The sequence below is a fragment of the Trichomonas vaginalis genome, chromosome II, assembly GCF_026262505.1.
Source record: "Trichomonas vaginalis G3 chromosome II, whole genome shotgun sequence".
In the NCBI taxonomy this organism is placed as follows: Eukaryota; Parabasalia; order Trichomonadida; family Trichomonadidae; genus Trichomonas; species Trichomonas vaginalis.
The window spans coordinates 10,572,783-10,586,692 of record NC_067204.1 but is presented as its reverse complement, the minus strand read 5'-3'; the positions used below and the strand labels follow the sequence as shown (position 1 = coordinate 10,586,692).

At 29.2% G+C, this 13,910-nt stretch overlaps 6 protein-coding genes and 2 pseudogenes across 8 annotated transcripts, besides 1 other annotated feature; 4 read left to right on the top strand and 4 right to left on the bottom strand.

Annotated features, from left to right (window-relative positions):
• Window positions 1-411: 411 nt before the first annotated feature.
• Window positions 412-11,836: a mobile genetic element.
• Window positions 2,029-3,218, top strand: TVAGG3_0521310 (DNA/RNA polymerase superfamily; the record flags this gene model as incomplete). Its single annotated transcript, XM_051237237.1, has 1 exon — window positions 2,029-3,218. A coding segment is annotated over one exon (1,190 nt), but the record flags the coding sequence as incomplete, so codon positions are not given.
• On the top strand, window positions 4,685-5,257 carry TVAGG3_0521300 (uncharacterized protein; the record flags this gene model as incomplete). The annotated part of the gene is made up of 1 exon (XM_051237236.1): window positions 4,685-5,257. One exon carries the CDS (start codon window positions 4,685-4,687, stop codon window positions 5,255-5,257), a length of 573 nt encoding a protein of 190 aa, XP_051095060.1.
• Window positions 5,926-6,878, top strand: TVAGG3_0521290 (annotated as a pseudogene). The gene has a single exon. A coding segment is annotated over exon 1 (953 nt).
• Window positions 7,490-8,191, bottom strand: TVAGG3_0521280 (uncharacterized protein; the record flags this gene model as incomplete). Its single annotated transcript, XM_051237235.1, has 1 exon — window positions 7,490-8,191. The coding sequence occupies one exon, from the start codon at window positions 8,189-8,191 to the stop codon at window positions 7,490-7,492; it is 702 nt and encodes a 233-aa protein (XP_051095059.1).
• Window positions 9,422-10,118, bottom strand: TVAGG3_0521270 (annotated as a pseudogene). Its single transcript has one exon. A coding segment is annotated over exon 1 (697 nt).
• On the bottom strand, window positions 10,499-11,100 carry TVAGG3_0521260 (uncharacterized protein; the record flags this gene model as incomplete). The annotated part of the gene is made up of 1 exon (XM_051237234.1): window positions 10,499-11,100. A coding segment is annotated over one exon (602 nt), but the record flags the coding sequence as incomplete, so codon positions are not given.
• A 1,308-nt stretch (window positions 11,837-13,144) lies between the features above and the next one.
• Window positions 13,145-13,618, bottom strand: TVAGG3_0521240 (uncharacterized protein; the record flags this gene model as incomplete). Its single annotated transcript, XM_051237233.1, has 1 exon — window positions 13,145-13,618. A coding segment is annotated over one exon (474 nt), but the record flags the coding sequence as incomplete, so codon positions are not given.
• A 69-nt stretch (window positions 13,619-13,687) lies between these two features.
• Window positions 13,688-13,903, top strand: TVAGG3_0521230 (uncharacterized protein; the record flags this gene model as incomplete). Its single annotated transcript, XM_051237232.1, has 1 exon — window positions 13,688-13,903. One exon carries the CDS (start codon window positions 13,688-13,690, stop codon window positions 13,901-13,903), a length of 216 nt encoding a protein of 71 aa, XP_051095056.1.
• Window positions 13,904-13,910: the final 7 nt, after the last annotated feature.

Here is a 13,910-nt window from a genome sequence, read left to right as displayed (position 1 = left end):
AAATGAATATGAAAGCCAAAATAAGCTAATGAGGTATAAATATAATGATAAAGAATATTTAATTTCATGGAATCAATGGAGTCATAATCAAAGACCTCATAAACGGGAAGAAGAAATTGAAAATAATGAAATGGAAATCATTGATGACATTAAAGAGGATGGAATTCCTAAATTTTGTAGAAAAACCTTTAGAACTAAGTTAGGAGTATATAAACGTAGAGTATTAAATCCTGAATACATAAAACATTTATTTAAAAAGGAAGACTGTGAATTATTAAACGTTAATGAATATGAAAATGCTAAATCAAAATTGAAATATAAATATATTGGAAGTGATGAAAGGTGTAAAGATAAAGATAAAGTTTATTCAGTTTCATATAATAACTGGCACACGTTAGGGATAAGAAAACATTTAGGAGATTATGGGAAATGTTCTGAATTCTTTAAATCTAGTATGTACGAGAGAGTAAAAGAAATTAGAAATAATTATTTTCATGAATGAAAAATAAACTTTAAAAATTCATGTCTTACATTTTGTAATTTATTTTTTTATTTAATGATAAATGAGCGTCAAAACTAACAACGTTAAAAAATTAGGATTCACAAACGAGGAAATAAAGGATATATTAGAGGAGGCGGGTTATGAAGTTGATAAATATTATTTAAGAAATTGTAAAAAATTCGCAGAGTTTTTAAATGAGTTTGATTATGATGGAAAAATGAATAAAGATGATGTTATAAATTTCTTATATCCTACATCTGAAGAAGAAAAACCTAAAGAACCTGATGTTTTCCCTGAATATTATGAAGAACGGATTAAAGATGATGAATATGATGAAATTGAAAGACTGGAAAAAATAAGAGATGAAATAGATGAAAAAATTAAGGAATTAAGAGAAGTTGAAAAATATAATGAGAATGAAGTAGAGGGTTTAATGAATATCCCAGCTTCAGAATCAGAAGTTCAGAAATCTCATGAAGAAAGATATAAAAATTACTTTTTGGTATCTACTAAAAATTTATTAGATGGTGATATTGACGAAACACTTTCAGAAGAAGGCACAAAATTTATTCATAAACATAAGCTTCAGTTTATTGACGATGAAGAATACCCCTGTATATTACTTTCACCTCCTCTTGATTCTGAAAAATTCAAAAAAGCATTGAAAAATGTAACATATGCAACAAATACGATTAAGAAAGAAGACCATGATATTTACACAAATTATTATTTAAATAAATGCACGGGTGTTGATAAAGTTTTTGATTTGTTAGATAAAATATCAAAAGAAACAATTGGTACATATAAAATTTTATGCGATTGTGGTTTCATTATTGAAGATACCAATAATGTTTCATATGAAAGAACAGCACCGAAGGAAGACGAAGTGGAAAGGTCTATACCATTCGTTATTAAGAATATAAAAGATATGAAAACTTATAAGCATTATATTTATTCATTTATTTCAGAAAAAATGGAAGCAACCCATAAAACATCATCTCATCATTTTATAGCTATTCATACATTCCTTTTCAAAGTTGTGAAATTAAATAAGACAGGAATTAGATTTAATGTATCAGGGTACGCATTCTTGAGTAAATTAAAATGTATTCGTCACGTCGCAGATGATAAAAATTTATGTGTTCTTAATTCATTTTATGGACTTTAGCCCTGGACTCTCTGAGTCTCGGACTTTAAAAAAATAAACTTTATTTTTATTTATTTTTTAATTTTTTATTCTTACATAAATGAACAAAAACGGAACAGCTAAAATGAATGATAATCAAATTAGAGCAGAAGGTAGAAGGTTATTTAAACGCTTCTATAACATTCCTGATGGTGTTAATCCTAAAACTCGTAGAAGCTATTTAAATGAAGCAATAGATGCATATGAAGGGTTTGACATTTCATCAGAAAGTGAGAGGTTAGCAAGAATGTTAAACGTTAATATTGATTTTTATTATTGTGACCCTCAACCAGAAGACGTAGACATTAACAAGGTAGACTTTCCATTAGTGGATTCAATAATGATAGATCCAGAATTTGAAACAGTAAATATTTTATTAACACAGAGTCCATGTGGAAAACTTCACGCTGACAGAATAACAGACGTTGAAGCACTCACCGGCTATAGAGTTTGCCCCTTTTGCAAAGAAGAAGTATATTCTATCCGTGATGATCCAGAAAGGAAAAACCAAAGAAGATTTTTAAAACATTGTGAGAAATGTAAAGAAAATAATGGGAGATTAATTCAAGACGTTCAATTGCAAAACACACAACAACCATATGCACCACATATCACGAAACAGAAGATATATCAATGGCTATTAGCACATAATTTGCAGGAATATTATAAACCAACAAGATATTATATTACTTTTGACTTCGAAACATTAGAGACTAAAGAAGAACTTCAACTTTCTGAATGTGCAACTTTGAATGCTTACTTAAAACCATTCATGGTCTCATCAACTGTCAAAATAAAGCCGCAAAGCGGCGAGGTCGTAGACCGTGATAAAACATTTACGAGGAATTTTTGCTTAACTTCAAGTGATTCTTTTATTTCTGATTGGATTGAATTTTTATTTTCAACCTGTTCATTAGTTGCTAAATCAAATATTGAACAATATGAAGAATTAATGAAGCCGCAAACGGACCAAACGGCGGGGACTTTGTCCCATACATTAAATGAGAAACAAAAGGAAGCATTTAAAGAACTTCTAGATGAGGAATTCAATAAAGTGAATATCATAGGTTTTAATTCGGGAAAGTTTGATTTAAATTTAATTCTTCGTGATTTAAACACTGCAAAATGGAAAATAAAATCAATGCTGGGTTCATCTTCACAATTTAAGCAAATCATTGTAAAGAAAACAAACGTTCCATATGAATTGAGATTTATTGACATCAGAAATTATATAGCGGGTGGGACATTAGATCAATTCACTCGAGATTTCGGAAACAATAAATCACGTGTTAAATCCTTTTTCCCTTATCAATTCATCACGTGGGAAAATTACGAAGAAGAATTATATAAAGAGGAACCATTCACGAAAGATTCATTTTATTCAGCATTAACTCAAGAAACTATATCAGATAGTGATTATCAAATATATCTCAATGATGCTAAAAATTTTAAGAATAGATTAGAATATTTTATTCATTATTGCAATAAAGATGTTGAAATTATGATTGACCCAATTGATAAAATTATTGAAGAAACATTTGTTTATAAAATTGACATGCTTCATAATCTTTCTTTATCATCGAATGCATCAATGATTCGTTACGCTTTAGCATATAAAGACTTTAATCCTAACGAAAAATATCCAGAAGAAGAAAATGTGGAATCAAGTTTTGAATTAACGAAAAAGTATTGGAAATATAAAATTGAATCATATAAGAAACAAGATGAAAAAGCAGAAAGAGATACTAAAAATAATGTTTCAATGGATGATTTTCAATACTATCACGATTTAATCCTTTCATCTAAATGCAAAATGTGTGGTAAAGCGTTTACATATGCAAATAAACCAACATTGGATAGAATCGATAATGAAAAACCACATACCAAAGAAAATTGTCAGTTAATGTGTTGTTATTGCAATATCGTAAAATCAAATAAAGATGAGGATGTTCAACGTTTAAGAATCAATTTAAGAAATTATACATTAAAAAATAATTTACCAATGACTTTAGATTCAGTTGAAGCTTATCACATTCTCCGTAATGGAATTACTGGTGGTCTATCAAATGTTCAACATCGTGTTAATCTTAAAGGAATCACGCACATTAATAAACTTCATATAATCCAGAAACTAAAACTGTATCAAATGAGGACACACCAACATTATGACTCATTTCGTTGGAGTTGACTTTAATTCATTATATCCTTCATCATTTTCATCTAATCCTCATGATTTCATCAATATACTAACCATAAAATGTATATGCCGGGAAGATTGAATGGTGTTATCATTTGTGATACAGCAACAAAGAAAGCAAAAGCATTGGGAATAATTAGAAAGAAAAAATACTTTATTCGTGGCTGAAGTAAAGGGTCACATTGATGAAAAATACATTAATGATTACATAAACTTTTTACCGATAATAAGAAACTTAGATATTATCACAGATGAAAAAACAATTGGCAGTTTTATGTATAATTACATGAAATCAAACAATCTACCAGTTGACCAGAAACAGAGAAAATTAACTCAGTTAGCATCAACACACAACCAATATCAACCATTTTCTTCTTATTATCTTTGGTATCTAATAGACAGATTTCATTTTATCATTGATGACATTCAATCAATTTTAACATTTACGAAAAATACTTGTTTTAATGAATTTGCAACGAACGAATTTATGAACGAAAGACAAAAGGCTGAATTAGAAGGAAATAAAGGAAAAAGTTTATTTTGCAAGATTTCACTTAATGGATCATATGGTTACGATGCAATGAATACACAAAATTACGCAAAGACTAAAATAATGAATGCACAGAAGGCACGCGTTGCATGTATGTCAAATAAGTTTAAAAACATAAGAGAAATAGGTGAAGATACGTATCAAGTGATGCTTAAAGATAGATTTTATAGATGTGATACATGTTTACAAGAGGCATTCTTCACTTTAGATAATGCTAAATACTGGTATTTGGTTTTCATTTATGATTTTATGTATAAATGCATGGATGTTAATCGTTTTCATTTCATTGAAGGTGATACTGATTCATCTTATTGGGCTATTGCTGGCGATCTAAGTCTTCCTAACACTCAAGCATTTCAGGCGATTGTTACCGATAAACAATTTTATGATAAAAACATTTACAAATTCGCACCTTTTGATTTCTTCTGTTTTGATGAGAAATTTAAACCTAAATTAAAGAATAAAGCTGAAGAAAAAGCACATGAGAAGAAGTTATTGGGTTTAGCAATTGAGAAACAAGGTGATAACATGGTTGCTTTATGCCCTAAGTGTTATACTTCATTCAACGGTTCAATTGATGAAGGTGATTTTAAAAAGATTGCACAAAAAATGAAAGGTGTTAGTTTACGACAAAATAAACAATTAACACCTAAAAATTATTTGGATATAATAAATGATAAAGTGATATTTGATGGTCAGAATATTAATTTACAACTTAAAAACGGGTCAATGACTCGCTTAACAATTGGTAAGACTGCATTAACAGGAGCACACACTAAGGCTGTATGTTGTGAAAATGGATGTTGTATGCCATTTATTTAATGAAATGCCACAGAAGAGACAAAAGGAACCGTTAATAATGGTTTTGTACTATGATTCAAAGAGGTGGGCACCCTTAAAACATTTATTTTATTTTTTATATAAATGGATAACACAGATTTAAAAATTTTAATTGATGATTTAGTATTTAATCAAAATTTTCTTGATTATTATGATTTAAAAGCATATCTCCAAAAACATAATAAAAATATAACGGGTGATGATATGGATTATTATTATTCGTATTATAAAAATGAAATTTTGAAATATCATGATAAAATAATTTCTAAAATTAAAGACAAAATTAAAAATAATGAATATACAAAGGGAAAAACTAAATCACAGCTTAAACAGTTGAAAGATTTCAAAAATAAAGTATTAACAGAAGAAGATATTGATGAATTATATAAATTATATAATCCCGAGCCGCAAAAGCCAAAGGAACAAAAACAAATGGTACAAAACGCCCAGGTCCTTCAGACCATAAATGATGCACAAGCTTTAATTTATGATTCATTAGTTAAACCATATTCAGCCGACTTTTAAATGAAGATCAACTTTTGGAATTCATCCTTCAACATAAACTCGAAGCGGGAAAGTATATCAAACCTTTATATACAACATATTTAAAACAAATGAATAGAATACATCCAGAATTAATGAAAGGAGGAATGAAATCCAAAATCAAAGCAGATAAAATTAAACCACTTACAACACCAAAACCTCCAACGACAGTAGTACCTCCTCCTTCAGTTAATCCTTCATCATTCACTTTATTATATCCATTTCAAACATTAAAGAAGCAAAAAGATTTTAAAAAGGATTTCAAGATATTAAATAAACCAATTGACCCAAAAATTCAACCGTTAAAGGAAAAATTTAGTCGCCCTTCATTTGCACTATATCCATATTCATACGAAATTGATCATCTGGAATATTCAAAAGGAAACGTTACTTATTTATTTGCCATTAACATTAACACCAGATATTTATATTGCATTCCGGTGAAAGGGAAAACAGAACAGGAAACAAGAAGAGCTATACAATACTTACTAGATCATGAAAGAGTAGATAATATAAGGGGTGATGGTGATAAAGGATTTCAGGCAGCTATGGCTCATTATTTCCCACAAATTAATTTTTACTTTTCATCCTCTCCATATACGTTTCATAATAAAATAGTTGATGTGGTAATGAGAACTCTTAGAGATGCGTTAGGGGTTAACGGTCAGATATACTGGGATGGAAATCATGACTCCATCATACAGCAGTTAGTATATTATTACAATAATACATGGCATAGAACTATAAACATGAAACCAGTGGAAATGAAAAATGATATTTCAAAAGAATGGGAATATATTAGAAAGCAAATGGAAAGGTTAAATGATGTTAAACGTGAACAAATTAATTCGGGGCTCATGAATTTTAAACAAGGAAATAAAGTTTTAATTCATCTCGATTATGGAAAAACTGATAAATCAATGACAAAAGAAGACGAAGATTTGACACAATAGCTGAATTTGTTAGATATATTAACGGCAATGCATTAGTTGAAGTTGACAATAAATTAATAGAAATTCCGATTTATTTTATTACTCCATTATATTTAAATAATATTTAATTTTTTTATTTCGTAAGAAAATGAGTGACAACAAAGCAGTCAAGAGTCCAGACAATGAATATAAAAAGAAACTAAACAGAATTAAATCAAAAATATGCTATTACAAAAAGAAGTCGCAATGCAGTGGGGTTGAAAATGATAAAGAAATAATCGAAAAATTAGAAACTTATCGTTCAATCCTTAAACTGAGTGAAGCAAAAATAAAAGAATTTAATAGAATAAATAAATTGATTGGAAGAGATGAATTTAATAAAGATGAATTTTTAAACTCAATCCAAATTTAATTTTTATTCCTCTTCGACAACATCTCTCTTTCCATCATTACTGCATAACCACATTTTCTCAATTTTAGTGGTTTGTTATTTTTAACATGTTCTTGCATCATTTTTATCATTTCCTCCCTTGTTATGATTCGTGGTAAATTTTGAGCTTGTGGGGTATTCATTTATGATAAAAATAAAAATTTGTTATCACTTATTTTATCGTTAATGTTTTTAGGTTATTCAATAATTAATTATTTTTTGAATAACTGGGAAATAAATTTACGTCAAATATGCAATTTATAAAATCTTATGTCGACAGGCTACGTAGCACAGTGGTCTAAGGTGGTGTTATGGAGGGGTCAAGGTCTGTGGTTCGAACCGCGACGGCGCCTTACTTTCTATAGCAACAGTTGTAAAACTTGTATGTGTATGGTTCTTATCTGCTTTCTCCTCTAACTCATTGTTAACATAAGTTTTATCTGCTTTAAGGTCTAAACATTCTGAAACCCATCCTGTATCAGCTTTAGTTTTAAGAATCTTCGATGTCCGTTCATGATACCATTCAACCCTTTCTATAATTTCATTATCTTTTTCATTAACATATTCCTTATCTACCTTCTTCATTAATTCACTATCCACATATTCCTTATCTACCTTCTTCATTAATTCACTATCCACATATTCCTTATCTACTTTCTTCATTATGTCATTTAGGAAACCTTTTATGAATTCCTCATTTAAATTAAATCTTCCAATCTTCAAAACTTTAGGAAATGCATTTAATGCGTAATATCTTTGTTCTTCTGGTGGAATTGATGTTATATCATCCGTTATTCCTTTAATTTTTGAATTCATAAATAAAATTTCTTTTATATTTGATATCACTGCACCACCTTTGCAAACGAATTCGAAATGGTCATTTTTCAATACTATCTCCAAATCTCCATATTTCAACATTTGCGTTTGTTCTGCCGTCTTTGAATTATATGCATATATGGCGTATGTAATGGTCTGTGCCTTAAGTTGTTGTGGTTGCTGTTGTTTAATCATTTATTATGATTTAAAAATAAATATTTAATCCGTTATCTCATCACCTATTTTTTCTATTTGAAATTGCCATAATATTTCATTCATGAATTCTAAATCACAATCAAATAGGTCAGTTATTCTAAATTTAATATTTGATAAATCTTTTGAATGAAGAATAAATGAATTCCCGGATAATTGAAACGGATATGATAAAGAAAATATGTTTAAGTTGATGGATAAAATGTTTTGTATTGATGGGTAAGAGTTAGGGTCTAATGTTTGATGTGAAAATCTCATTGGGGTATTAACTTTATCACATTTGATTAAAATGAAATTGGAACCAGTGTCAGAATACAAAACATCCCCAACATCTTTTTCAAAATTTAATATCCCCAACAATGAACGAAGATGAGGAGTACAAAATTTAATTTTCAGCGGAAATTTAATAAAGTTATTTATTTCATCAAGTTCAAAAAGTTTATCAGGTTTTGATTTAAAATTTTCTTCATACCATATGATAAATGATTCATTTAAATAACTTAAAATCATGTTAATATCCCATTTCGTTATCACATTATTTATATACATATCATATGTTTTTTCAAGGTCATCTTTAATAAATGATATATAATCTGAAGGGTCTAAAAGAATGGGATTAAATTTACCACTCACAGAAACGAGAGTAACATTATAAATTCCGCTAACTGTTAAATTTAATTCACAGCTATTATTCGAAATAATATTGATAATTGACATTTTTTATTACGATTAAAAATATGGTAAAGCGTTATTTTCCAGTGATAAATAAAACTAGAATAAGATTACCTCAAGAATTCATAAATTCAACGAATAAGAAATTCATTCATGTTATAAATTTTAGTGTTTTCAGAAAATATGAGTCAATGTCATATTCATCATCGGGTTATATTTCACTTCATTCAAATTTAGTTCAATCAAACCCATATAATGACCATTTCATAAGATTTTCAGATGGTATTAAAAATGTAATTGATAGATTAAAATATGAACAGATTGACAATATCGAATTTTTGGAATTTTGGTTTAAATATCCGATGGAAAAAAGATTGAAGTTAAAGATAAAGCTGATACTATAACAAAAACAATTACAATGACCGATCCAGATAGTGGGGAACAAAAAGAAATAAAACAAACAATAGAAACTGGTGAAAGGTCAATTATTATTGATTATGATTCAAAGGATTATTATTCAATAATGTTAATGCTTGAATATTAAATAGCCTTAACAAAGAATTTTTCAAGTGATATTTTATATTCATCAACTATTTTATTATAAATATCATTATAAGTTAAATGTAGTTCAGTTGTTGTTCCGTTCTTTGATATCTTAATTGTGCTAATATCCTTTATAGGATTTATTTTTGCAACTGTTCCGCAGCATGAAACCTCATCATCTATGAAAAATTGAATCTTAACGTCTGAATCCTGAACATCACAAAGAATGGCGATAATGTGAATTAATGATTCATAAGGTAAAATAATTAAACCGGATTGATCAATTAAATTTATTATTGAATCATAATTATCAGTTATTATCACGGTAAATTTTCATTAATTCAGAATTAATGTCTATTTTATATGGCGCATTGCGACTGTAATCGTAGATTCCTGGGTTCTCGATGTTTGATGAAAGAGGTGGGGGGTATGTTGGATAAGTGGGAATTTCAACAGGTTCTTTACCGGGTTCAGATAAAATGATTGGGTCTCCATCTTCTTTATTTTGCTCCTCCTTCTTTTTCGGTAAGTCACGAGGTAATAAATTTGGTTGAGTTGCTGACCTTGTTAATTCGGGGCTAACATTAACTTTAACATTTTGAATAATTCGTGATTTATCATCATTTACGTTATAACCAACCGTAATCTCTGCTTTTGCGTTAGTGTTCTTTTGACTTGTGAAACGTCTTCTCATTTATAATTGAATAAAAAAAGAAAAATATATTTAAAGTTTTATTTAGTTGTTACGGTAATATCCCAAGGTTCATCATTGTTTGCTTATACTTTCTTTGTAACTACACCAATTATGTTATTGATATTGCTTTGAGTTTCTTCCAGTCTTATTTTATCATTTACAATATCTTTAATCATTTCATTACATGCATTCTTAAAACCATCTGATTTTTCTAATTTACGTCTATCACTTTCTTTAATTAAATCAAAGTTATAACCTGTTGAGAATAAAGTGGTTTCTTTATCAATTCCTTGAACGCTTCTGAAAGTGAAGATGAAGAAATTCTTGCCACTTGAATTGGTTTAAATTCTGCTTTCATTGCTTCTTTCTGTTCATTGAACACTGGATCGAATAAAGCAACTTTAAAGAATTTCTTAGCTGGAATTTCAGGTCTCAAATTTGCATATTGACCATCAAACTGATTAACATATCGTGGTAATCCATCCGGTCCCTCTTCAATAGCATTTAATTCTTCATTGAAATAAGAATATGGATTATGACGGTATGAATTAATTGGACCATGTTCACCTTCTCCAATGTATTGTTTAACAGCTTTTCCATTTTCATCAAATTGCATAGGATAACATTCATTATATGCTTTACGTTTAGGATAATCCGTCATTGTTAATTTATACCCATTTATGACTTTAATATTACCTTGACCATCAGTAACGAAAACTTCATTTATACCATCAGGTTTTCCATTTGGACCTGTAATGTCTGCTTCGTGTGCTTCCCAATTTGGTCCATGACGTTTGGCATATGCTTGAGCTTCTGGTAATGTTAAAACGTTTCTCATTTGTTTAACATCTTTTTGAAGACCAGCAACAATATGAACTAATTCTTTCATTCCGTCTGGAACTTTCATAGTTCTATTATATGCACCCTTTTTGTTTGTTCCTTGTTTTAATGGAACCTGTAGAAGATTTGCTATTTCTGTCATGTTTAATTATAAATAAAAAATAAAAATTAATTATAAAAAGTTAATCAAAAACACTCCTTTATTTAAATCAACTATTATTTTTCCATGTTCACCTAATTGCTGATATTGTGTGTAAAGTTCATTAATGCTCATTGGTAAATTCACTTGATAAAGCATAACGTTCAACTGTTGACGACTAAACCACTGAAAATGAAAAGGGTGGACAGGTTTGATTTAATGTTTGTGCTTAATGCTTTGAAATATTGAACAGTCATAAAGAATGAACACTGAATGTGTCGACATTGAGTTAATAACTGATTAAAATATGATTTCTCATTTGTTATTAGTTTTGATTTCACTGCATCATCTAGAAAAATGAGTGAATGCAAAAATTCTCTATCAAAATTTGAAATAGAAAGTGTTTCAAATAATTCATCCCGTTGTTTATCAATAATTTTATCCTCTAATCCTTGCTTCTTGATTGTATTATATAATTCTTTATACATTAAAAAGTTTTTTAAATAATCTTCTGCTTCTTCTTGTGATAAATAAATAATTGGAATTTTGATTAAATGCTTTAAAGATTCAAATGTATCATCTGAAGGTGAACCTGAACGGTTGATATAAATTAACACATGTGAATGGGGGAAGTGTTAGCAATAATGATAATTTGTTTTAATATCGTTAATGTTTTACCTTTATTTTGTTTACCAATTGCTGCAGTGATTGAATTTAAGTAACATTCAGAATATGGAATTTTCATTAATTTTTCCTTAGATAGAGCATTTCTATTATCACTCAATGTCATTAATCATATCATCTAGTATGTATTATATACATCTGTTAATTTTCATAAGGGGTGGATGAATTTAAATCCATTTAATCAAAAATAAATTTATAATTTTAAACATTTCTATTCATCAATATTTCATCATATGAATTCTATACTGTTGGTGTACCTGTTGGATGATATTTCAAAACCTTCGTCCGGTGTCCATGTCCAATATGTAGTCCTAGTAAACCAAACCTGAGGAGATTTGTCACCTTTGAACAGTAAGTGTCATTTACACCCTGAATGATTGGATAAGCTTTCACTTGTACTGTAAACTTGTGAGTTGAAAGTTTCTAATCCATCAAAGAATATACCCGCTCCATCACGTTGAACTGGAATAGTGCATAAGAATAATTTTGGTCTTTCCATGTTCTAGCTAATGGCGTGCCATTATCATCATTCAGTGGTCTAGTTAATGAGTCCTCGTATTCTTCTGTGCATTCATTCACCCCATCTAAATTAGAAGCTTGAAGCATACGTGTAAAGAATATGTCACCCACTGTGGTCATCGCTTGATCGGGAAAGTTTCTGGAATCTATAGTGACCTGAAGACCTCGAAGCATTGGATTTTCTAAAACTGTTCTTTGCATTGCATTCTTCGGAAATGTTAACACAACATCTGTAACATTATGAAGAGCGTATGAAAAATCTGAGCTAATACCTTCAGGAGTGATGCAACCTCCATTTAGTGAACGAACGTCAATATGTTGAGCTGGAATCATGAATGGATCTTCCTTACTAAATAAACGTGGTATTGCTTTAACTGATTCTTCAATTAAACCGTATCCTGGTGTAATGCATTTATCCTCTAAAACTTCCATCTTTGTGCATGAAATAATAACGTCTTCAACTGTTGCGTCAGCAGATGTAGCGGCTAAGCTTGTAATTAATTTGGCAGGAAGTCCGATTTGTTGGAATTTGCGATCATATTTATAAACATGATTCATAATCTTTTCATAATTTTCATCAGTTATCTTTTCATAAACATAATTTTGTAAATCAGCAACTCTTAACGGGTCACCTGACAAAATACTAAAGTATCCCTGAAAACATAATATTTAAGAATGATTTCACCAAATGATTTAGGATAATCATCGAACGCCTGAAATGCTAACAAATCATTTACCGGAATAATCATATCAAAAGTGATATCAACTTCTTCATTTGCTTTCTTGAAAACTTCTGAAGGTCAATATATTTACCACATACTGAGTTATCATATTTTTGAACATTATTATATAACGAATGAACAAACTTTTTAACTTTCCTTTCTGATTTTGGTTTATATGTTGCAAATGCGAAAGATTCACGGGCGCAATCCATTTGAAGATAACCGGCATCACCTCTTTCAGTTTCTACTTCTAATTGTTTAAAGCTTTGATTTGATGATTTATAACCAACGAATAAACGCATGCATTTAAAAGCGGCATCACATGTGAAAGCTTTATTTGAAACTAGAGTTGCTTTAACTTTGCGTTTAATATATGTGTCACCTAATTGGTTCACATCATGAGCCGGATTTGTAATTCTTAAATGAGTTTGTTTATCATCAAAATATGGAGCATCAGAGTCATAGCATGAACTTTCAAGTTCTCTATAATATCTTCTTCCATCATTCTTTGCGAATATTTCATTTATCTTTTCGAATGAATGAAACACATTTCCATTAATCGGTTTGGTGTTTGGCACTAAATAGTTAGTCGTCATTTATTAATAAATAAAAAATCAAAATTAAAAGATGAAAATGAATTTTTAATTTTAATGAAATAATCAACTATGGCTGCAGGATTCTTTAAGAAACTGTGGGATAAAGTAAAAAGAGGAGCGCATAAAGTTTGGGAAACAATGAAGAAAGGAGCAAATTGGATATTTAAGAATAAAGAAGCAATTAGTGACGTTGCTGAATCAATAACGCCAAAAGCTGCCCCAATAAGAGAAATTTTAAATAAAGGAGAAAAAGTTTATCAAAGACTACAACCGATACTAAGATAAAAATAAT